The sequence below is a fragment of the Corvus cornix genome, chromosome 5, assembly GCF_000738735.6.
Source record: "Corvus cornix cornix isolate S_Up_H32 chromosome 5, ASM73873v5, whole genome shotgun sequence".
Lineage (NCBI taxonomy): Eukaryota > Metazoa > Chordata > Aves > Passeriformes > Corvidae > Corvus > Corvus cornix.
In genome coordinates, this window is record NC_046335.1 from 13872588 (window position 1) to 13897667 (window position 25080).

A 25080-nucleotide genomic window follows, 5' to 3' on the forward strand; every position below is an offset into this window, starting at 1 on the left:
AGATGCATGACAGTTATTTAGGGAAATTACTGCCTACACAGATGTGTCATTTAAAGAGTTGCACCATTCCATGTCAGCTTCTCTCCCTTCCGAATGTGACAGTGCATTCCACAGTTCCTTGCTATTTAACCAAACAATTTGTACAGCATTTCTCCATCAAGGAACCCATATTAAAGTGAACTATGAATCCCTGATCATTTCATTATACATTTATGTCAAATTTTGATGGCTGAATAGAAACCAAATTTCTGTTCAGGTATAGCTATACTAACCAGAAGCAGCCCACATTGCTTCCTCAATTTGGTGTACATCCTCAGTGATATTATACACAACAATTTCACACTCAAGCAAGTGACTTAAGAGTGCTTCTCGAGAAGAGACCTAAGGGAAAAACAGTTAGATTCTGTCATTAGAAAAAAAAAAAAATCATCCTTTTCAAGTTTAACTTCTGGATAGAATGTGGTCTTCTAACACTAGGATGTTGGAATTATTCATAAAGTAGTTATCAAACTTTTATCTGTCAGATACAAGGAAGCTGATGAAATGTAAATTAAATGCTGAAGATTCTAATTTAGAGTACCCATTAACAGAGATCAAAAATATGGACTCTTAATGGTATTTTAGGATCCATATTTTTGGTGCATTTTTGAGTGTCAAAAAGTATCCGTTACTTGTCCAGGTATTTTAAACAACTATCAGTTGGCAGAATGGAGAAGACATTAAAAAAATGTCCATTTCCTTGCAAGATAGCATCCTGTAATTTTTATTAAGTCTGCAGATTGTCCGTATCAATCAGACATCAATTTGAGCAAATCCAGGAAACACTTTGGGCAAAAGCAGTGGTTAAAACTAAATACTGCCATCCATAATTTCCTGATTGAACAGTTCAGCTGTATAGACACCTGAATAAAAATTTTCAAATATTTGACAAGTTTCTTCAGTAAGAAGAATAATAATCAGTTTATAATAAGCACTTTGAGACAGAGGCAATTCTAGTTTCAGAAAACTAAAACAAGCAATAAGCAATCACATTCATAAGAGCAAGCCTCCTTTAGTTAATTCAACTCTGGACATACACATCTTTATACAAAGATGTAGGTATTCAGAACAATTAGCTGCTAGTGAAAGCTGTGATTTCAGTGAACAGTCAGAGGGGACACTAACTTTGATTCCAGCACCACTACCTTCAAAATTGTGATAAAAGACAAAAAGAAGATGAGAAATACTTGAGGTGTAAGCTTTGAGAGAAAAAGAAAGCAGACCTGTGGATCATCAAGATAGATTTTTTTAAAAAGTTATGAAGAGGACACAATCTGTTTTCTGTCTGAGTTCCTTCCTTGTACTATTTGCTGTGTCAGACCTAGAAGAGAAGAAGCCAGAGCGTACACAGGAAGCAGAAGGAATAAAACATATATACAGCTTCCAGCAGGAACAAAACACCATTTTATTAGTGCAGGTCATTTTACATGATTTGCGATATCCCTAATGTTGCTTAATGGCAATCTGAAATAAGACTCATACTTACTACGTAAGTTTCCTTTGCAAAACGTGGATTAGTACTCCCTGGTTTAGAAAGAGTACCCACTATTTCATAGATTTCCTCATTTGAGGTAGTGGGAACCTCAACATCTGAACCATTTTCATCTTCTTCCTCTTCTTCTGGGCTTCCAAGGGTCGCACCAACAACACAGCTGGATAAATACTGCAATATACAAGACACTCAATTTGTATGCAAATACCTATTGAGCCCTACACAGCTTCTCGTGATCCCGAGAAGACACCAGCACCGTATGACCAGCCCTGCTCCTGTTGTTGGTAATGCGACTCAGAAACAGCTTCCCATTGAAGGGAAAACCTTAGGGACTGCTCAGCCGCAGCTGGAATGTTTTGTCTTGTGCCCTGTGCCTCAGAGCCGAAGGTGCTGGCGAGTCCCTGGATCTCCGCTCCGCACCTGGCTCCTCTCGGGCAGGGGTTACCTCACAGGAATGTTGGTTATCGGCCTCCACAGCGATCAGCTGCTGCCTGAACTCGCCCGACCCGCTTTATCCACACCTCCTGCTCCCAGCTCTTTATTTTCCCTGCCCATTGTCTTAACGCTTTAGTTGCTCCGGTCCCTCTCCTCAGCAGCTATTTCAGCTGACGCTGCTGCCCGCCGGGTCGTGCTCCCCGGGGACCAGCCGCGGCTCCCCAGCGGGGGGCGGTGCCTGAGGCAGAAAGAAGCGACGGCCGGAGCAGCTGCGGGCCGCCCCGCGGTCACCTGGCCGATGCTGCGGCCGCAGTAAGAGTCGAGGTGGTTGAGGAAGACGCGGCGGCCCGGCGGCGCCTCCGTGGCCGCCATGGCCGCAGCCCGGGACGCGGCCCGTTGCCGCGCGACCGGCGGCGGGCGCACTTCCCTCGGCCGCCGCTGGGGGCGCGCCGCGCGGAGCGCCGCCCCGGCACGGGCTGTGCGCAGCCGGCCCGGCCAGGGACACTCTCAGTCCGGGACACTTGTGTGGTGCTGCCGAGACAAAAATAGACTTTAATTAGGTTATCAGCCGTCCTTTCCGAGAGCAGGCAGGCTCTGGAGCTGCTTAGGCGACTCACAGATTTACAGCTGCATCAGCACCACTTACTCAGGGCTCCGGACAGTGGAAACTACTGGCAGCTGAAGGAACCTCTTGAAATTCTCCCTCGTCAGTGCTGCAGAGACGCTCCGTCCATAGGGGCAGCAATGCCCCAGGGCAGGCATGGGAGAGCATTTTGGTCATCCTCAGTGACCCAGAAGTGGTGGAATGACATTGTTGTCCCACTTTTGGGTTAACGCTGCAATATAGTTGTAAGAAATAGCACAAGTTTCTTCTGTTAACCTACAAATTACGTGTTTTGAAAGTATGCTTATAATAAGCACACAAAATGACGGTTTAAAGACCTCTAAGACAAAAACAAACAAACAAACAAAAAACCAAAAAAACCAACCCAACAAAACCAAAACCACCCCCCCCAATTTAGCAATGAAACATTACTTTGGCATTTTTCCACTTCGATTTCTAACAGCCCAAGTTCTTTACAGTCACTTTGTCATGAAAAAACAATGTTTCAGCAGATACAAGTTTGCAGTCAGTTTTCCAAATACTTGACAGCTATTTAAATTTTTTCTAAGGGCATGACTTCAGTTGTTCACTCCCCACTTACCAGTAGCTCCACCCCCCACAAGAAAACTGCAACGCACCGGTCCATTTATTTAGTTCTTTAGTCATTGAAATTGAACAAGTAAATCAGTTGTAAGGAAAAATATTCGAATATAAATTTGCTAAAGTACATTCTCCTCACAGAGGACTAACCACATGCCACAGACCTGTGTGCAAAAGAGAGCCTATGAACAATTTTTGGAGCATGGAAGCCTACCCTAGGGCAGAGGAGTAGTTTCAGAAGTTTCAACCCAAAAAGATAATAACCAAGAAATTAAGCTCTCGAAAACAGAAGCTCTAATGACAGTTGTCTTGTCATAGTTGCACACTGCTAACCCAAAGCCATTACAAAAGCTTCACTAGGCTTGTCTGATCAATATGACTAAGCCATAGCAGGTAGAAGTCAACATAGCTCTACTGAAGTCACTGGAATTTGTGAGAACCAATAAATCTCTAAATGTGGCTCCAAAAGAGCTACTACATGTACTTGTCACAAAAGCATAGAAGAATAATGGCAGGATTGTTTAAATAAAGATACACAAATACAGAATAATAGAAGAATACAAAAAGTATGAATGTCCCAGAATGTCAGTTCAACTGTACAAGCATTTCTACCCAACTCTAATTTTTAAAAAGTCTACCATTCAGTACATACTTGAAAAGATACAGCAGAACAATAGATTTATAAAGAGAGTTGTACCAATTTTTAAGTAGAAAATACAAGTTATATCTTCCAGCTTGTATTAGTCTTAGCAAATTTCATACAGCCTTTGGTTTCAAACCAATACAATGCAATTAACATTACAGTGCTTACTTTAGTATTGATTAAGAGAGGACATTGTACAATTGAGGGAGAAAATGTGAAAATTGGGAGTACCAAAGTCCTGTATTATAGAAAGTAAAGGCTGAAGCAAAAATACTCTTGCGTATATCCTGTACATCCTGTAAACACACATTCAAAATAGTAAACAGGCCTCCCAAGCCTCTCAAACAGTTGCAGTATAGCATACATATATACAACATATATAACAATTTTTAGGAAATGTGTAGTCCATCAATTCTGTGCTTAATCATTTGTGGTTCAGACAATACATTCATATATAAGCAGTTCATCTCATTTATTATTTGGAGCTTGTTGGTTGCCATAGACAAGAACAGATCAATTAACGCTGAGCCTTGTTTTTACTCAGATACTGCCACTATATAAGCAATGCTCAACTGCTGAAGAACAATCTTTCCTGCTACAAAGCTGAGAACTTTCAGATTTATGTATAGCAATTCAAGCAGAAATTCTTTGCAGAAGCTTTCCAGTTATTTTTTCAGTAACTGGGTAGAGCAAGTAGTTACCTTCTATTTTAAAAAGAAGGCATGAAAATTATCAGTAAGCACAAAGAATTACTACTTATATCTATAACATTCAGTCTCTACTCTTTTAGTTTTGAATACTAAGACTTGGAAAGGAGACCAAGGTTTTTGAACATTGTATGGAGCAACTTACATGCTCATTTACAACAAAAAGTAAAATCAAGAATTTTTTCCATTATTTATCAAAGTGGCTTTTAATAACATTGTGATATATGCAAATCCATGGTAGCAAAATGTTGTATAATATATTTGTTATAACATATAAACATTATATAATAATGTACTAATAGGAAGTAGACTTTAATGCAAGAAATGAAGCTCAAGATGTTTGTAAGGAAGAGCTCAGTGCTTCACACTAAGAATTCCTTCTGGCACTAAATCCTCCTCATTATCTGGGTAAATCGTTACTGACTTTCTTTCTTCAAAGCTTCTAGTCTTTGTAGTAGTGCATTTCCAAACACCTCTCGATATGCAGGGCTGAGAGAGTCCAACAAGGAGTAGACAGTTTCATGGTATGGAGTTTGCAGTCTGTCATCAGTCTGATCAAAATCATAAGCTACTACCTGCAACAAAGAATTGGGTGGTTAAATTTCTGTGGTGATGGATCACCTTGGCACACGTAGCACAACATTTAACTTTGCCAATCAGGGTAGTACCGGAACGTGAGAACCAAAAATACTGGATTTAAATCACAGTCTCTGCTTTCTACAATGGAGCTAACTGGTCATACAGTATTTAAGACAATTTCATATACCTTTTGTCGAAAACTCAGAATATTAGTAAAATACCTCATTATCATCTTTGAAAAGAAGACTCACACATCTATGTGTCTGTACAAAAATTTCAAATGGTGCAAATGTATAGATGCTGTATTATGGACTTCTTTGCGTACCTGAGAAACCCAAATACTGATGCCTGTAACAAATTGCTGATTCTATCTTCGTCATTTTGTACCTTACATAAATTCCTGATTTTTTATTAACTTCCCTTCTTGCTTTGTTGGAAGTAACTAGTTAAAGTTCCCTTTTCTAGAAGAAAACATGTAGATCAGGCTTTCATGAAAGTACAAGAGGAGTAGGTGTGGTTGTCAGTGAAGTATTTTACTAGGCACCTTTTGAATATGCTCATCGTTCAAAACAAAGAAGTTTAAAAAATTATAAACAAATTAGTTTACCCTGAGTCCTGCTTCAGTGAGCTCCAGACAGTATCTATTCCTTTCCCTGGTTTCCACATTGATATATGCCACATCCTCTGCACAGGGAAGGGTTTTTGACACAAACATGTTGCTGACGGCAAACAAAACATCATTTACAACAGCTTCAGCTTCTAGTCTCATATCTTTCACATCTGTTCCTTCAAAGTCTCTATAATCAGAATCCTCTTCAAACCCTGTATTATTGGGCAACTCCATAGGATTGCAATCAGTCTCCATTCTGCACATAGAAACATTTATTTTAGATTCATTATAACACTGCACTCAATAGATATTAACACCATAAAACACAAGTTATATTTTAAGCAGACATATTTAATATTGTCCAAAAGAAAAGGAAACTATGAGACCCAATGACTTCCGTAAGTCATGAAATGACAATCTAGAGAATTCAAACCCGAGATATTCAGAATAAGTCCTGAAGAAGACTACCCGAACATTTAAAAGTGGTACCAGTATCACCGAAGCTAGTTTTTCTTAGGCAAATTAACTCGCATTCTATTGTATAAGACTCTGTTATGATTCAGCAGTCATTAATTCTGCCCTTTGCTGATCCAAATGCAGGAGGAAGACAAGTCATGCCTGGAAAAACTGAAATCAATAGCTGCAGAAAACAAAAACCTACTGTTGGTGAATATAAGGAAGACTTAGAAAAGTCTGCGGATTAAATGGATTATCAGAGACTTTAAGCATTAACAGCAGCTATTTGTTACAGTCACCAAAGAATAAAGCTCCTGTTCATCTTTTAGGCACAACTGCCGATACATTTCAGAGACACAGTCTGCTGGTCTTTGCGAGCAACCGGTACCAAAACGGGACAGCCCCAGCGGGGTTACCGCCACGGCTCCTGCAGTGGCACCGCGGATGCCAGCGTCGCCAGGAGGCTTCAGCTGACACCCGTGGAACCAGGCTGAGACAGCAGGGAATGCCCCTTGGGACGCTGCCCCGAGAGCTCTGGTAGCTGAGCACTGCTGCCAGGAGGAAATGGGGGCTGCCAATCACCGATCGCAACATGCGGGACATTCACTCCACGAGATCCACGGCTTACTGCCAAATCCCACCTTGGACCTACAAACAAATTTCGAAGAAGCTGAAGGCAACAGCGGAGCTGGATACCACGCTGCGCAGCCTCCCGCTCCCAGGGACCACACCCCCGCCGCGCCCCGGAGCGCACCCACCAGCGCCAGCAGGCGGCCGAGGCCCTGCCGCCCGACCCCGCCCGGCTCCGGACGCACGCACCGCACCGCACCGCACCGCACCGCACCGCACCGCACCGCACCGCACCGCACCGCTCGGCGGACAGCGCCCGCCCCGCTGCTTCCCGGGCCGCTCCCCGGAGAGGCGGCCCCGCCGCCACCAGCCGCGCGACGCCTTCCGGCCCCGCCGCCCCCTCCCGCGGCCGCTTCCGCCCCCGCCTCCTCCGCTTGGCGACGCCACTTCCCGCACGTCACGGTGCCGGTGGTCGGCGAGGGGGCGCCGGGAGGAAGGAGACGAACAGTCGCGATCGGCCCGGCCGCCCTCGCCGGCGGCGCAGAGCTGACGGGGAGGGGCTGCCCGCCCGCTGGACCCCGGCCCCTTCCCCGCGCAGCGCGGCTGCGGCGGCCCCTCCGCGCCCGCGGCCGCCGGGAAGATGGCGGCGGTGTCCGAGTGAGGATGGAGCTGCTTGTCAGCGCCTCTTCGCCCTAGGGCGGGCAGTGCCGCCCGCCGGGGCGTGAGGGGCGGCGGTGGTGTCGCCTGGCAGCCGGGGGAGTTGCCCGCGCCAAGGGGCGAGGCTTGGCCTGGTGGCCCCCGCTCAGCTCCCTCGCGCCTCCGCTCTCCGCCCGCCGCCCGGCCCCAGCCCCATCCTGCCGCCCGGCCTCGCGGCCCCCGGCGTGCAGCCGCCATGCCGTGGCCTTTCTCGGAGTCTATCAAGAAGAGAGCCTGCAGGTACCTGCTGCAGAGGTACCTGGGCCACTTCTTGCAGGAGAAGCTCAGCCTGGAACAACTCAGCCTGGATCTCTACCAGGGCACTGGCTCCTTGACGCAGGTCCCTCTGGATAAGTGGGTAAGAGATGCTGGCGCTTCACCCCCTCGGCTCCTGCTGCGTCTAAGGGACCAGCTGATTCTCTGCCCCCGGCTGCCACCCACTGTATTTTCAATACCCAGCCTCCTTTATGCAAAAAGTTATAACCATAATTAGCATTTATTCCAGGGAACTGTTGTTTGATATGCCAGCACTTAAGGAAAAAAAAAAAAAAATCTGGACATTTGTTACAGATATGTTTTTCTAGCTACGCTTCGATTGCATAATTTTTAATTATGAGAAAGGAAACAAAAACTAAAAGAAGGCAATAGCTGCTGATATTTCAGAGAAAATGAGCTAATGTAGCCCAAACTACCAGAAATCCCTGTAGTTACTGAGGAGTATTTTTACTGACTACTAGAGATGGTGAAAACAAAGTAATCCCTGTGGTACCTATGCTTTGTCTTTGTCTTGGAGACATCTTGGTTCTTAATGATAGTATTATGCTGACCTTAGTCTGTGTAGATCTCTAAAGACTGTTCTCTAGTCTTGTAGTGGTGAAAGTACTTGTTGACAAAAAGCTGATTTTAGCTGGAGTTTGCTTAGCAGGTGGCCTGTCACGCTCCAGTCCTCACATGTATGTTTTTTTACATGTATGCGTCTATACGCAGATATGTATCTTTCCAGCCTACTGTAAAGGCAGACCTTTGGATTACCGTGTTTGTAATATTTTGTAAAGGTTCTTGGTTTAATTGCCAATGTCACTGAATTCTACCTGTCAATCGAGTGTGTGTCATGAGGAGCCTTTAGCACTGCAGTATATCAGTCACTGACTTCCAGCGTAACATAGATAATGAACTAGGTCCTTTGCTCTGTTGTTTTCCAAAACACATTTTTATTAGAGTATGTACTGGTTGGTGTTAGGCCACAGAGGGTACATTTTAAAATACTTCGCAATATGTGAGTTTTCAAGTAATGCTTTTCCAGTTGTTTGTGTGAAAATATGTTTGAAAGTGGTAGGGGACGGACGCTTGCGGAAATGATCAGTGTTATCAGTGTTTGAGTGTGGACTTTGTTGTTCGCTGGTTTGTTTCCTTCTTTTCTGGCTGTGTCCGCAGCTTGTTTTCTGTGGCAGGCTTGCAGTGAGGCTGCCTCGCTTTAGTGGAGTTGCTATGCCCTCTAGTGGGTATCGAGCGCTCTGCGAGTCGAAGTGATGCTATTTAAAGTGTAAAATACTTTGTAACAAAGCATTTACGGGGCGGTACTAAATGAAGTGTTCATCACGTATGCACAGTGATTAAGTGAATATGCAGTAATGCTTCGGTGATCCTCCCCGTTTGTGGATCAGCATTTTTCTGTTCCTCTTGTAAACAATGTCACGTTTGAGGTTCTCTGCACGTGACTCGCATGTATGACAGATTGCAAAAGCAGATTTCGCGGAAGTACTACAGCTCTTTTTTCCCCCTAGTCATTGTAACCTTGTTCTCAGTGAATCACCAGGATGACTGGATTTTGTACATGGTATCCATTTTTGTGGATACTTCTCTTCATCGAAGCACTGTAGATATTTTAGCTAACGTTGTGTGTTTCTAGATTGTAGATATATGTAGGAATTCCTGGGGCTGTTAATGTAATGCCTTTGCCTTTTGGGGCCTGGGCTGTTTAGAAGAATCAAAATGTAATGCATGGTGTTTGTAGTTGAATTTTAGTATACATTAAATACTACTTTTGTGGACTGTTGGTCAATAATGTGGAAATAAGTCCTGATGTGAAGGCTGTGCTCCAGTTTTAAAATTTCGCTTGGAATGCTCTAATTACTTCCTTCTAGGAACAGCTGGCATGGGCATATGAAGCAATTTAGCTCAAGAGTACTTCAATTTTTTTACTTTTAGATAGTAAATTTCTATTTCAAAATAATAAGCAGTGTACTAAAATACACTTATTTTTATCACCATGCACATGGGTAGCAAAAAGACATCCGAGTCAGATTTATTCAAAATATGGTAGCTAGCTTACTTTCTGCTATAGCAAATTACTTTGTAAATTTGTTCAAGTAATTTAAATGAACCTGTGGTATTTTAAAATACGGTTTTCATCTCTAATAATTATTTTTGCCCTATCTTATGCTATTGCCACATGTATAATTCTTAAATATAAGTTCAAATATGTTTGAGCTTTTATATTATTTATTTTATAAAATTTTAATTTCCCAATAGGGCTGTTCAGGTTCTGTTTCTTTAAAGTTGATGTCTTTCCTGCTGCTTGAGTGGACTTTGGAACAGAAACTAGAAAAGCTGAACATGCAAGGCAAACAAAATGCTAAAAGCAAAGTTATTAAGAGCATAAGGAGAGCAACAAGTTAATACGATGGGAAAGTTGGTCCTGGACACATAAGAATTAAAAATGTAATTTTCTGAAAACTTATTTTCTTTATTTTTAATTTTTTCTGTATAATTGGAGCAACATTTTAAATACAATTAAAATGGAAAACAACTTTTAAATCCTTATTTTTTTCAAAAGTTGTGATGTCGAACTTACGCATTTTCTCAGGTAAAGTCAACGGCCTTGTTCAACTCAGGAAGGTCAAAACCACACTTTTTCTTGCCAGTTGAAGATCCTGTCCTATGTCCTATTATTACAACCCCAGTCTTTAGTAAGGTCCTGTTTATATTGGAAAGTCGCACTTAATGAATTCGGTATGTGAATAGGATTGGGATTTGTTTTATTAAAGCCTGGGTACTTCTTGTCTAAGAACTTCAGTTTTAACTGCATTTTTAAATCAAAGCACAGGCAGGAACTCCCCTTTTTTAGCATAAATGTGAAGAATATGTTTCATCTATATGGTTGTAATGAAACCTATATAGAGAAACAAGGGAGTCTTCTAAGGATTGTGGAAAACTTGAAAATTCTAAGTTACTACATTAGAACTGGTCTGATAGTTTGGGCAACTTGATGGTAGCAGTGTTAATAATGCCACTATAAAAGACATGATTTAGAAAAGGCAAATATATTACACAGCAAGAGAGGATTGTTTGGGTCCATTGTTCCACTGTCACAGAGAAATCATTACACTGAAATTACATGCTATGAAATACTCCTATCACAGGAACCAAGTACTTTTTGTGCTTTTACTGTCAGCCTGCTTACAGTTTTCTTCAAGTACTGCCAAAGAAAGAACAGATTAACTTTTGTTAGTACTGTAGTATTTATCAGAGTAAGTTAGCAGACTTTTTTTTTTGTATAATGCAGAAATACAGATTATGCAGCTACCACAGAGCAATCTGTGTTATTCTGAAAGCTATTTTTGCTTTGGATGGCATTACACTGCAATGGAATTGAAATACTTGAAAGTGTCTTATTTTTTTTTTTGTTGGAGTGTAATTAATTTTCTAGTAGCCTCAAAGAGTTTTATTTGTTAGATGCAAAATTATGAATGTGATTTTAAAAAACATTGTGATTTTTAATTTTAATTTTATTGTCTTCTAGTGTCTTAATGAGATCCTGGAGTCTGCTGATGCACCTCTGGAAGTCACAGATGGATTTATCCAATCAATTTCTTTATCTGTCCCGTGGGGGTCATTGCTGCAGGATAACTGTGCATTAGAAGTAAAAGGATTAGAGATGGTCTTCAGGCCAAGGCCAAGGCTTGGTAGGCTTATTTTTTTATTTTAAAAAAGAAGATTCTTTACAGTTTTTCAGAGTCAAAAGTCTACCCTCGCTTTAGTCCATTCTTAGCCTTATTTAAAATGTCATTTAGTTTCCATACCTTAATGATTGAGAATTAATAAAGAAACTCTCAGGTGTGCGTCAGTTGGTTGTCAACTCAATTAGTTGTTGCTCTGTTAAATAACTTAAAATGCTTATAATGTTCCTACTGTTGTATGTCTTCCAAGCTGTTTAAGAACTATAGATATGGAAGTGTGGGAAGGAGTTTTTGCAGCTGGTGTTTTTGGGTGTTGTTTGCGCAGTGCTGTGAGGCAGCGTTGGTAGCTGGCTGTTGGGTGGCAGCAGGACAACACCATAGTGTAGGACTGGGAGGGGGGTTATGGAGCTTCTGGCTTTCTTTGACTACTTTAGGCTAAAAGATGCCTCTTCTTGTATATTTAGAGAACAACAAATGCAGTTTAATTGCTATCACAGTCTGAAATAATGACTGAAATACTACCTTCTATTATAATGCTGAGAGGATTGTCTGAGTTCTTCTAGCTTGTCTGTATCCAGATGTTTGTTACTGATCTAGTTTAGATTGCTCTCGTGATAAACTTTTACTGGTCATCAAACTTCCATAAATTCTGTTTAACACATAGTGCATTTTTAGTTGTGAAAATTGTTTGAATGTCTGAAGGATTTTAGTTTGGTTTCCTTCTTGTAGCATAGAGAAAATAGAAGAAAACGTTTTTTTAAACAAATAAGGAAGAAAAAAATGCATAAAACCTATTTCTTGTCTTTTGCAAGTTACCTTAAATGACTTATTTGCTTACATGTACTCTACACTTCATCCTTAGTTGTTTAACTGGAATTAAGTTTTGAGCTATGTTACTTTCTGATGTAAGATTATTGCTTTTGAAGGAATGGTAGTATTAGGAAGAAACTATTATTGCTTCACTTGCATCCAATTAGTTCTCTTTGATGCACAGTGCTTTATAATAGAGCAAACAGTGTAGAAAAAACCCCACGGTGCTGGTTTTATCACACATCTATAGCCACATGGATGTTTCCAGACCTGAATGCTTAACTGAAATGTTTTGCCTATTTAACACGTTTGTATTTGTAGTTTTATTTTTGTCTGCCTATACTAGAGTGTGCTAGTTGCATTTGATTAACTTTTCTAATCCATAGTTTAATAGTATTTGCTCAGAATGGCCTTGGCATTAACTGATAGGAATGCACTGTCAATTAAGTTAATCTGGCTGATGAAAAACTTGTTCAGCTTAGCACCTGCTGTGCTCTTGGATTTTATTATATTTTACTTACTATGTCAGGTCTGTGTTAGGCTTTTAAAACACATTTTAATATGCTAAGACAACATCTTTAACCTTGCTTAGTGTTTCTCCATGGCGATGTATATGTTTCAAGAGGAATACGAAACCTTGAAATAATTCTTAAAAATAGGACTTACTTCATTTTGCCAATTATGCCTTCAAAAACATACCAATATAGTAAAAGAACTCCAGAAATTATTTAATTGTTTAAATTACTTAAACCACTGCTGAAAATTGATTACACTGTTGATTACCTGATTTCATCTTGTTTATACTGAGTTTTCAAATACCAAAATCTTACCAATGCCGTCTAAATAGATTACATTAATTTTAAATTAGTAAAGTCTATAATGAGAGATTGTAACTAAATTTGTTTTTAAGTATGACTTCTTACTAAGCTGTTGAAACTCTTTTCTGGGTGTGCCAAATGTATTGCTCTGTTTTGTCTTTATAGTTTCATAATGTTCATAGTTTAGTTTATTAAGACTTATTTTACTCCACAGCATCTGGATCTGAGCCCATGTATTGGTCAAGTTTTATGACCAGTAGTATGCAGCTTGCAAAAGAGTGTCTTAACCAAAAATTGACAGATGAACAAGGAGAAGGGTCCCAGCCTTTTGAAGGACTTGAGAAGTTTGCAGAAACTATTGAAACAGGTATGAATCAATTATTGAGATCTGAATTAATGTCTGAGATTTAATTGGTTTATGTTGTGTCTCAGTTTTACAAAATGGCATCTCAATTTCCATAGCTTACCTGACAAATTTTCACTTGTTAGCATTGCTTGTAAAATCTAAAGAGGAAGGCAGGACAGTTGATTTTGCTTTTGAAGTGGGGAAAAAAGCCCCATTTACCTACTAAAATATTTGTATACTTCCCTCAGTGGACAGATTGAACTCTGTTTCAGGGCAAGTTGGTGTTTGTTTCCACCAAAATAAATCCAGCTAAATCTGTGCCTGAAGGATTGATGACATATCTTAGTTTTGGAGATGGCAGTGTAATTAATCAATTGCTAATAGTGATGCTGTTGAAGGAGAAATGGAGAATGTTTTTTCAGCTGTTTTTATCCAAAGCTGACCTGTTATGTTTTATGCATCTCCATAATCACACCATGTTGATAGAAGTACTTCAAAAACTGGTTTTTGTAGGAGGTGGTTTTTCTAAGTGAAAGAAACTAAGGGCTTATGACCACATTATGTGGTGGAAAACCTAGTGCAGAAATGTCTGAGCTGAGGGAAATACTTAAAATCCCATCTCGAGATGGAATCACTCAGTCCAGGCAGTGTTCTGCTGCAGCAATGTTTAATAGTTCAGACATGGTGTACAATGAAGGTGTTACTTTCTTTGAGTATCATCCACGCTGAGCTACAGAAAAACATGGTTTGAGCTGTCACTTGCTCAAATATCTGAGCCTTAAAGAGCAGTTGTATGCTGTGGATGTACATATTGGTCATTTAACAGGTGTTTGTATTGTCTTTTGAAGCCTTGTTACCTTATTAAACTCAATTGATTCTTTTCACTGAAATAAATATTGAGAACTTAAACAAAATCAAAGCTCTTTAATATGGTTACAAAAGTAATTGTTTAGTAACTTGACTTAATTGCCTACACTGTATTTTTTTGTTTTCTCTTTGAAGTTCTAAGAAGGGTGAAAGTTACCTTTTTAGATACTGTGTTGCGAATAGAACATGTGCCGGAAAACTCTAAAAGTGGAACAGCGCTTGAAATCAGAGTTGAAAGGTAAACATTTTTTTTAAAATCTGTGGATGGTTTTTTTTCCTAAGGCACTTTTTGCCACTTCCTGTAAAGTACATTATACTCATGCACACATGTTCTTAGTATACAGTTAGACACTAGCTCTTGAGCATCTCTTTTATAATGCCAGTGAGCAACTTCCTCACTCAGATTCCACTTAACATGTTTATACTAAAGATATTTAAGCATTAAATTGGAAGAGTTGTGGTTTTTCCCACAAAAATGTTTTCATCAACTTCTACAGTTAATGAATAGCATTTCTCAGATGTTCAACACCCAGTGTATATTGTTGGCCAATCAGGCCATCTCTTCAATTTAGAAAAGGGACCTGACCCTTTCGAGTAATACACTTTAAACGTTTTCAGAAAAAAAGGTACAGTCCTGGAAAAAAAAAACCCAACAAAACTCTGAAAGATTTTAGGTCTTAAGTGGACTTTTAAAAGAGCCCGTGTGAATTCTGTAATTACTTTGAACATGAATACTGTACATGTTCTTAATGTAGATTATTCTCAACCTGTGGGAGACTGTAATCATACTTTCTTGGAAAGTATTGAGATCAGTATAGAATAAAATTGATGCTTACTGAGAATTGCTAATGAAATATATTTGGTTTTAAACATTTATGAGCTTCAGGTTGTTGTATTCTCTGAAGTATGTTCACACAGGTAGCATGTTTTCCTGTGGTGTCCCATAGAAAAGTTAAGATTTCCACCAATTCCCACAGAGTGGTGGGTTCTCCTTTCATGACAGTGAGCAGCACTGTAACTAGTACGAAGAGAGAGACCATGTACAAACTTAAAGGCTAAAAGGCACAAGAGAAGTAACAATTTGCATGCACCCACTGTGTTTATTTCCTTTCTTTTGTCTCCCAGAACTATGTACTGTGATGAAACTGCAGATGAGTGCTCTGGAATTAATGTACATCAGCCCACAGCTTTTGCTCACAAATTACTGCAGCTCTCAGGTGTCTCTTTCTTTTGGGATGAGTTTCCTGCATCAGCAAAGTCCTCCCCAGTGTGTTCAGCTACACAGCTGGTAAAAATAAATACATTATATAAGGATGTAAATTGATGAAAGAATATATTGTTACACTAATATATAAGATTAATTCTGAAGGGTACAGGAGTTGAACTTGTACTTGAATCTGTGTTTGGTAAGTTTTATAATCAGTTCCTGTTGATTTTGAGGAGAGGCAAGGAAATGGACTTTAGGACTGAGTAGGAGTTAGGATGTATTGTACTGGTTGCAACTTTAGGAACTAGAAATTTAAGAACCCTGCAATTCACTGTTCTGTGGAAACTTGCTCTTCTTTTTCCAAAAGCCTAATGCTTCTCGTTCTATGTGCTTTGTTTCTTCACAATTATCAATACATGTTTTTAATGTCATTGTCAAATTTTTAGTTTGTAAAATGATTATTTGTGTGATAGGCTTATTTGAAATGCTTGTGTTTTGCTTTTTTTTCTTAAGAAATGGGATACATTCTTATTCCTTTATCTGTAACTTTTTAAGGCAACTGAACCAAAGCTTTCACCTAGCTGGAATCCAAAAATCATTTATGAACCCCATCCACAACTAACAAGAAGCTTGCCAGAAATTACTCCTTCTGACCCTGTACAGATCTGTAAGCTGATTGGTAGAATGGAGTTAAGCCTAACATTAAAGCAAAATGAAGTCCTTCCTGGAGCTAAGGTTAGTCATGCTTTCCTGGTCTTTAACTAAATGAGTAGTTCTGTAGGATTTTTTTCTTCTATTACATATGAAAAAGGTGTAGGATTCTCAAGGGAGCAGAATCACTTTAGTCATTATGTAGATTCTTTACATTCTAAACAAATAAGAATGTCTAAAAAGACATCTTCATGGTAGCCAGGTGAGTCAGGGCACACTGAAATCTGTTAAATGAGAATTTCTGTATGTTAGAGAGAGACTGAATTTAAGTGTTCAAAAAACAAGTAGATGTGACACTTTGATATGGTTTAGTAGACATGGTGGTTTTCAGTTGAAGGTTGGTCTTGATGGTCTTAGAAGTCTTTTCGAACCTTAATGACTCTCTGATTCTGTTCTGTGAATTTATGTATTGGTATTACTTCTGAGAAAGTTACTCTATTTTCATGAATCTCTTGCTACTATTCTTTTTTTTTTTTTTTTCTTGTAGAACTATGACTGATTTGCCCACATAAGTTTGGAATGTTTAACTGGTGGTTGCTTAAAATCACTTTGGTTTTAAAAGGGTATAACTTTCTACAACAATACAAGTAAATTGTAAATTATTGATTAGACTGCAGCATTATAAAACACAAACATTTCCACTTCTAAATTTTTATGTTGAAATCTATAGTAAATCAAATAAAAATGCCATATTTAAATGCTACTAGTAAAATTAATATTTTATTTGACTTTTACATAAAGATACAGGAAGCAAAGCAGTTGAAAATAAAGCCCTATTTTTTCTAAAGAAGTGAGTATATAGGTAAAGTTGTGTAATATATTCCCCTTCTCTCCACTTTTTAAATTGGCTGTTGACCTGTCTTGTATAGTGTACCATATTTTATGGAAAGCATAAAGTTTTTACTGCAGTAGAGAAGAGATTTTTTTTACATCCAGCAATTTCTAGTCAATCTTTAACTGTTCTTGTTTATTCAGCTGAGTCCTTGAAAAGTAAAATAATATTTTTCTTCGTGTGAAATAGAGAAATGCTGCCAATTTCAAAAGTATAAATATACTAAACAGAAGACCTTTATAGTTTTAAGGTCTATTTCAGAAGGTGCTTACTTGAATATCTCATAATTAGTAAGTAAAACTATGTTTTTTATTGCTTTGGTAATTATTAAAGGAAAAAAAAAACAATTAGCAGATTAATAGAATTCTTGATTTTTTCTGTTATGAGATCGTGTATTTATTTTAAGCTAATAGTCAATGACACATCTGCATCTATCCTGCCAAACTACCAGTTGGAAGAAACAGAAAATTAAGTTTCTGGCTGTTTTATAGAAGATGAAGATACTGATGGAATGACTGTATTCTTTCCAGCATAAAAATCTATTATCCAAATAATTGATTCATCCAAATAATTGATTCAAGTCATGTAAAGAAAAGTTCCTTGAGTGTTCTTGACAGTGTTCTTTCCTTTTCTTTTTAGTTGGATATAGATGGACAAGTAGATTCTATACATCTGTTTCTGTCGCCAAGGCAGGTTCATCTTCTCTTGGACATGGTAGCAGCTATTGCAGGACCAGGCAAGTGAGCATTCTGTAGAAGTTAAATATGTATTAAAAGAAACAAAAAATAATCTTTGCAAGATAAACAAGTTTCCTCAGTTGAAAAAAAATTGTGGTGGTACATTACTATGAGTTTTTATCTGATATCAATAAAATGTTCTGTAGCTGCTGTGAGTTAGGACTGTGATCAATTTATTGTCTTCAGTGGCAAATTGTACATCTAGCAATAAAAACCCCAACAAATAAGGCTTGACACATGACTGTATAATAGTACAAGAAATGAGGAAATTGTAGGTTGTCACTGTTGCGCACAGGGACGGCAAAAAACGACATGACTCCAGGTCAGAGAAATATGGTCGAAGCCGACCCTTTAATGCCAAAACCCATCTTTTTATAGCATGGATCTCAAAAGAGAAATTACATTATTGGGTGCTTGACCCTACACCTCCCAGAGTGATTGGCTGAAAGCTATAACACCTATTTCAAAATATTTTCTAAGATAAAACAAGACCTTGCCAGGTGCAAGATAAAGAGTTAGTTTACAGAACGGTCTTTCACTGTTTCTCAGCTAAAGCATGAGAAAGGAAAAACTTCACAAATGCTTCAGCAGCTGGAAAATTCCTCTGCTCCTGCTTTTTAGCATCCACACTAGGTGAAGAAAATTAGGAGACCAAACCAATTCTGGTTCTTGTAGCTTCTGTTTCACAAGAGGAACTTAGGTTCTCTGTCCTATGTTTTAGTGACAGGCACAGAAAATATAGAACAGACAGTAGATGAGTTTGTTGGTCTGTATTTGTGAAGATTTAAGAGCAGTGTTTCAACTACTGCAGTAGAAGTATGAGAGTATTTTGGTTTGTTCCCCTCATCTATTTTATGTAACGACACTTGCTAGGGTAGCTAATCTTTTTGAAAGATTTGTCATATCCTGGGTAGGTGCTTAATATTCTTGTAATACTGATATACTTGTTTTATTGGACATGTTAATTGTTTTTGGACAATTGGAGGAGCATTACATACAGTTTCCCATGTGTGTCATCTTCAAACCTGAAATTTTAATAATTCCTTAATAGTAGAACCTTTAAGAGGCCTTAGTCCCTAATCCTGACTGAGAAGAGAAATGTATGCATAATATAAGCCAACACACTGCATATATAACCTTGAAATATTTTCATTAGATGTGAAGTTAATGAAGTTAGGGAGAAAATAATCTGTTCTGAACAAGTAAAACCTTCAAACCAACAAAATGCACAAATATACACATCTGATATATAACAGATGTATATATAAATACGGATGCATATATATACAAAAAGGATTCATTTTCAGATTAATTTTTGAATTTTTTTAGGGATACTGTTAAGGAAATTACAGTAGGATTTCTGTCCTTTTTTTGAATCTAGAGAGTCTAAGCAGGATAGAATTGTCAAATAAAGATAGGAAGAACCGGCCAATGCAACAGGAGGATGAGTATCGGATTCAGATGGAGTTGAAACGTTATTTAAGAAAAGAGTCTTTATCTGCAGGAGCATCATCTGAACAAAGCTTCTATGAGACAGAGAGTGCCAGAACGCCTTCTAGTCGTGGCAAGTATAAAAGATGATGCAAAATAGCAAATAACCTGTTGTTAAGATTGTTTAAATTGATTGTTCATCTTTTAATCTTACCAATTTATGTATTAAAATAACTTTGACATAATGTAACAATATGCCATTAATTGTAAAGTTCAGTAAAAAATTAGCAACTAGTTTAGGTATCAGGGTAGACTTGATTCAGTATTTCATTAAAACTGTTCAGTTAATGATAATGTGCAACATGCTAAAAAAACCACAGTGTAACACCTTTTCAAATGCGTGGTTGAGGAAATTACATTTAGAATAATACTTGTGTTTGTCTGATTTTATGTGAATACTTTTTTGCTAGCTATTTTTAATGTGAAATACTTTGATTTGTCAAAATCAAATGAGAATGTGTGAATTTATAGAAATGATACCAACTTGAATATGAAAATGAGATATTTAACTGATATAATATTAGTGAGTTTTTTGCCTTTTGATTTTTATTTAAATCTCTTCATAGACAGTACTAGTCTCATGTCAAGAAAACTTGGAACTTCTGTAAATGATGTATTTAGCTGGTTATTCTGTCTAGCAGTTAGATTTCTGGACTTAGGAATTCATTTCTGTTAGAAGTAAAGTTATTTTTTTAATTAGAAAATAACTCTTTTCTATCTGTGATTTTTATTAGAGGAAGAAGTTTTCTTCTCAATGGCTGAAATGGACATGTCTCACAGCCTTTCTTCTCTTCCACCTCTTGGAGACCCTCCAACGATGGATCTAGACTTGTCTTTAACTAGTACATACACAACTACGCCAGCAGGATCTCCACTGAGCACTACAGTGGTATAGTATTAACTGCATTTGGAATCTTTTAGAAATTAACACTTCTGTCAGGAACTGTTGCATAATTGCTGCATTCTTTACAACATCAGGAACTGTTGCAAAATTCTAGAACAGTTGAAATGTTTACAGCTGATAGTATTCCTTTTCTGCTATGGAAATGATATTGTAATTATTCTCATTTATTTGCCTACTAAGCTAGGAAATGTGTTTTCAAATGTCTTGAAGCTTATATAGGATGCATTATGATTTATTTTCTTTTTAATTACTGCATGTTTGCCACCTGGTTTTCTTTTAATAGAGATTACACAGGCAATGTTGTATGAAATTGTTGTATTAAATTTTTCCTCGAACAACATAAAAACTGCGCTGTTGTTAATGACCATCTTTCCCAAATCTGTTGTGTACCTAATGTTTTCCTTAATGAAAACCGTGGAGAATAGTTGTGGAACTAGACATTATATGCTCATGGGGAGTGCAATTTCAGCTTTAAAAATGTGTGGGTATAGATGCTCATGGAATTAAAAAGTGTACCCCAAAGTAAAGCATGTCTACATTGATAAGTTGAGCATTAATTCTCCATGAACTGATTGTTGAATGTTTATTGTTGGTTTATGCATGTTGGAGTTTTTTGTTCATTTACCTTATTATTCATGTTTGATCTAATGTCTAACAACTCTTTGCAAATTTAAGGTCATATATATTTTTGTTTCAGCTGCAACCGACTTGGGGTGATTTTCTTGATCGTAACAAACAAGAATTACAGCCTGCAAGAGGTTCTTCACTAACAGCCAATATGGTTCACCAGACTTCCTTAAGAAGGACATGTAAGTAACAACAGATAGGTAGTTCTCCCTAGATAATTACGAAAATGAATTGTTATGCAGCAACTTGGTAAAAAGAAATGAAAATCAAAAGTAAGATGATTTTATAAATGTATTATTGCTGAAAAATTACGTGAACTTAATTTTGTATTTCAGCTATTCCATCCAGATCTGTTTCTGTGGATGAATCCAGACCTGAGCTACTTTTTAGACTGGCAGTTGGAACTTTCTCAGTGTCTGTACTTCATATTGACCCTTTACCCCCTCCTGAAAGTTCACTGAACCTTAACCCATTGACACCAATGGCTCGGGATTTCTTTGCCCGAATAGAAAAGATTGAGCCAGTTAAGTTTTCAACAGAAGATTTTCTGTCCTTCCGAGAAGTATTTGCAGAAGCTTGTTCTCATGATCACCTTAGGTATAACTTTGCTTATTAATAAATATAATTAACAAAAATATATTTTAAGTAAAGTTGAATAAAGTAAGTTTATTTCCGTAGGAATTGTGTAACTTAATATTTGAATTGCATTAGACTTCTTTATTAATTTCAAAATAGTCTTGAATTTTGACATCCGTTGTCCAAGACTTTTCTTTTTTTTAAATTAAAACAGAAGAAGAAAAGAGAATAAACATTAAAATCACCTAGCTTTTTAATAGATGAATTAAATTAGGTACAGTTTCTATGACAGAAGTCTAAAGAGTCAAGAATCATTAAGTAAATTATTTCTTTAGAAATAGCTGTGATTTACTGGACTATTTTTATCCCAATATAGTGATTACTGCTTGAAGGAGCTTAGGGTTTTACTTAGTGCAAAATATTGTATCAGTAGGGATAAAGGCTAAGTGTGAACAAGATAATAAAGTCAGGCAACAGTCTTTCCTTTGCAGAAGTTTTTACCATCCCAGTACAGTGTATGAAGTAAAATATTTAAGGGTGTATATCCCTCTTTTTACCCTATGTATGTAATTTAGACTTTGTGAGACATTTGACTTTTTCTTTGTCAATCTAAGGATGCTAGTTTTATGTGAATTGCACCTCAGGTTAGATGTCTAAAATGTGCTTTACAAATTTCTCTATGCTGACCATTGTTGATGTGTAACATGAGCTCCATTGTCTTTATTGCTAAATCTGTAATAATTAGATATTTTCATAGTTTTGGAGAAATTACAGAGCTTTAAATGATTTTAAAAGGATTGTAGTGATCCTTTTTTTACATACTTAAGTCATGACTTTTCATAATTGTTATTGTTTATGCTACTTCTAATAATTCATAATTTTAATAATTCAGGTTTATAGGTACTGGCATCAAAGTGTCTTATGAACAAAGACAAAGGACTGCCTCTCGAAGTTTTAGTACTGACTTATCCATTGGAAATATGGAGTTCCTGGAATGCCTTTTTTCTACTGACTCTCATTCCATGCAGCCTCACTATACAGAGGTATGTAAAAAATAAAGGGAGGTCCATAAAAAAGAAATGTTAATTGTATAACTGAGAATGCCAGATTTTAAAATGATTGTAATTTAAATGTTTCTTAATAGTTTTTTGCTTTTTAAGTATGTTACAGTTTTAAGATAAAATTTACATTTTAGTTCTGAGCTCAAATAGTGAACCCAGCTTCTGTCATACCTGACAGGAACAGCACCAAGTAGCCAAACTTTGTTAATTACTTGTCTTCCTTGCTTAACAGGGTTTGGATATTAGAGTAAATGTTTTCCAGAACTAAGCAATGGAGTTGAGCAATGCAAAGGTTTCTTGGGGTGGTGATTATTCTTCCAGCTGTTTTAATGGTCAGAAGCATCCAGTAAGGGAGCTGAATATGTGGATTGAGTAAACGGTTGAGCTGGGGCTCTGTTTGCTGACTTCAGTGTGGGGTTACCTGTCTGTCCTAGGTAAAAATGTCATAAGTATATTTTCCTGTGGCAACTCTTTCCTTCTTATTTACTAAGTATTTTTAATTTTTTTTTCTGAAGCTGCTGACATTTCATTCTGAAGAAAGAAATGATTCTCATTCTATGCCATGCCTTCAGCTGCATTATAAGCATTTAGATAATAGAGGACCTCAGGTAAGGTGGGAGATTAAAAAGACCAAGTTTCTGTATAATAACCTTTGTCTAATTTGGTTTATTTGAATAGGAATCTAACTGTACAACAGAGAGTTCTTAACTCTAACTTATTATGATTTGTTTCACTGTGTTGTGTTGAAGATTTTAGTGCTTTTTCTCTTTCTTTTTAGGGTAGTCAAGGGAGACTCAGTTCTGTTCCACAGAAAGCAGAATTACAAATAAAGTTAAGTCCAGTGTTTTGTGAGCTGGATATTAGTATTGTAGACAGATTAAATTCCTTACTTCAACCCCAGAAACTGACTACAGTGGAGATGATGGCATCTCACATGTATGCTTCTTACAATAAGCACATAAGTCTGGTAAGTTCAAAATGAAATTGATTAATAAACTTGCTGGGGTTTTTTACAGGAGGAAGGCAGGGCAGCAATAACCCTGAGATTGCTACTTCGGATTGATTTGTGGTGGCTGAGGTGTTTCTTTAAGTGTGAAAGGTTTTTTTGGTTGGTTGGTTGACTGGGGTTTTTTTGGTTTTTTTCCAACTTCTGACACAGAACTGTAGCCATCTGACACAGTCTCATTTTACATTCAGTGATTGTGTACTTGATAACAGACCTAAAGATAGTGGTAGATGCTTCACAAACTCCATAAGTTCTCAGCTTCTTGAAGCGGGGAGAACTGGGCAAAAAACAGGAATCTTGACTGACTTCTCATCCCTAATCTGTCCCATCATGCTCTCCAGCAGCTGATATAAAGTGTTGCTAACAATTCCACTTCTATGTTGAAATCTTCAGTTGTCAAAATGAGCCCAGTTGCCTCTGCTGTGCATAACCTGCTTTTGGGGTAGGTGACAGGGAGAATGGGGAGCATATGCATTGCATTCTAGTGATTTGGGACCAACAGAAAGAAGAAGTTGAAGCTTATTTTTCTTGGTTTGGGTTGTTACCATAGCATTAAGCATGATGACTTTTCTTAAAATACTTGAGGAATAATTAATGCAATTAATTGATTTTCTGCACAGCAACAGAAACTTTCATGTAATTTTATTGCTGCATTGACTGATTACAGAAAAATCAGCCTTCAAAATTATTTAGGAGAATCCTTATTTAAAAAAATTGTAAGACATCAATCATTTCTATAATTGTCTTGTGAATTTGATTCTTTTCAATGATCAACAAAAAGGGGAGGATTTGAAGGACATGAAAGTGATAGGAGCTGGACACTATGGCTTCCTGAAAGGGACAAATACACGATAGTAATTCCTACTTTTTCAAGAGCAGCAATTTTTAAAAAAGTGTCTGAGACACGGTATTTCCTAATTGCAGCTGAGTATTGTTCAGTACTCTCACTCTCCAATTTAAGAGGAAAAAAAATTGTAAAAGTAACAGATTTTTTGCAAGATTGCTAATCTCTGGAAATACTTGACTTCTAAGTAGAATCTCTACAACACCAATAATAGAAAAATATCCTGAGAGCAACAGCAGTTGGTCTTAATGTGTTTTTCCTGCATTATATAAATAATCTTTTTCATGTTTAGATATTACATCATCAAAAGCTTTATCCGTAGTCACTTTCAATGCTATTTTCTCTAATTTAGATTTTTTTTATTCACTCTGGTTTGTGTTTTGTCTTTTGTTGTTTGTGTTTTTTCAGCATAAAGCATTTACTGAAGTTTTTCTGGATGATTCACATGCTCCTGCAAACTGTAGAATTTCAGTTCAAGTCACTGCCCCAGCATTAAATCTCTCTGTTCGTTTCCCAATACCTGATCTACGGTCAGATCAGGAAAGAGGACCATGGTTTAAGAAATCACTTCAGAAGGAGATTCTTCATCTTGAATATACAGATCTGGAATTTAAAACTGAATTTATAGGAGGGTCAACTCCAGAACAAGTTAAATTAGAGCTTACCTTTAAAGAGCTAACGGGTAAGAATGTTAATATTATATTCAAAAGTCCTTTTTTATTTTCCTATGTACTATGTAGTTGAGAGAAAGCTCGTCTCATATGAAGTAACTCAGGGAGTATCTTTCCACCTGAATTTTGGAGTAGATATCAAGGGAGGTGATCCTTCCCCTCTACTTGGGGCTAGTGAAGCC

General features: G+C 37.7%; 3 protein-coding genes across 12 annotated transcripts in view; 1 reads left to right on the plus strand and 2 right to left on the minus strand.

The window, feature by feature from the left end:
* The window catches only part of AK7 (adenylate kinase 7), a 28983-nt gene extending 26633 nt beyond the window's left edge, over window positions 1–2350 (minus strand). Inside the window, exons 1-3 of the mRNA XM_039553387.1 lie at window positions 2258–2350; window positions 1526–1702; window positions 273–381 (exon numbers count right to left, since the gene is read on the minus strand). Of these exons, the coding sequence (XP_039409321.1) occupies window positions 273–381; window positions 1526–1702; window positions 2258–2338 (367 nt within the window). The 5' untranslated portion in view covers window positions 2339–2350. The remainder of the gene's footprint in view (window positions 1–272; window positions 382–1525; window positions 1703–2257) is intronic.
* Window positions 2351–3211: 861 nt separating this feature from the next.
* LOC104686335 (GSK3B interacting protein) lies at window positions 3212–7778 on the minus strand. Of its 8 annotated transcripts, none has more exons than XM_010394720.4 (3): window positions 7691–7778; window positions 5707–5965; window positions 3212–5095 (listed from the first exon to the last, which is right to left on the minus strand). In XM_010394720.4, exons 2-3 carry the CDS (start codon window positions 5962–5964, stop codon window positions 4937–4939), a joined length of 417 nt encoding a protein of 138 aa, XP_010393022.2. In that variant the 5' UTR covers window position 5965; window positions 7691–7778; the 3' UTR covers window positions 3212–4936. The 8 variants fall into 8 exon arrangements, with proteins under 8 accessions (XP_010393022.2, XP_010393015.2, XP_039407713.1 ...); XM_010394713.4 differs by having other exon boundaries at window positions 7676–7759; XM_039551779.1 differs by lacking the exon at window positions 7691–7778 and adding an exon at window positions 7035–7117.
* ATG2B (autophagy related 2B) overlaps window positions 7364–25080 on the plus strand; it is a 46993-nt gene continuing 29276 nt past the window's right edge. For 2 of the 3 annotated variants that reach the window (XM_010394729.4, XM_019281860.3), the window contains exons 1-15: window positions 7628–7789; window positions 11234–11396; window positions 13233–13385; window positions 14367–14469; window positions 15357–15519; window positions 15994–16173; window positions 17621–17717; window positions 19100–19282; window positions 19944–20098; window positions 20811–20922; window positions 21076–21337; window positions 22209–22359; window positions 22893–22985; window positions 23156–23344; window positions 24636–24909. In XM_010394729.4, coding sequence (XP_010393031.1) covers window positions 7628–7789; window positions 11234–11396; window positions 13233–13385; window positions 14367–14469; window positions 15357–15519; window positions 15994–16173; window positions 17621–17717; window positions 19100–19282; window positions 19944–20098; window positions 20811–20922; window positions 21076–21337; window positions 22209–22359; window positions 22893–22985; window positions 23156–23344; window positions 24636–24909 — 2440 coding nt within the window. Of the gene's footprint in view, window positions 7790–11233; window positions 11397–13232; window positions 13386–14366; window positions 14470–15356; window positions 15520–15993; window positions 16174–17620; window positions 17718–19099; window positions 19283–19943; window positions 20099–20810; window positions 20923–21075; window positions 21338–22208; window positions 22360–22892; window positions 22986–23155; window positions 23345–24635; window positions 24910–25080 lie in introns of all 3 variants that reach the window. The other variant, XM_010394738.3, reaches the window with a different exon arrangement.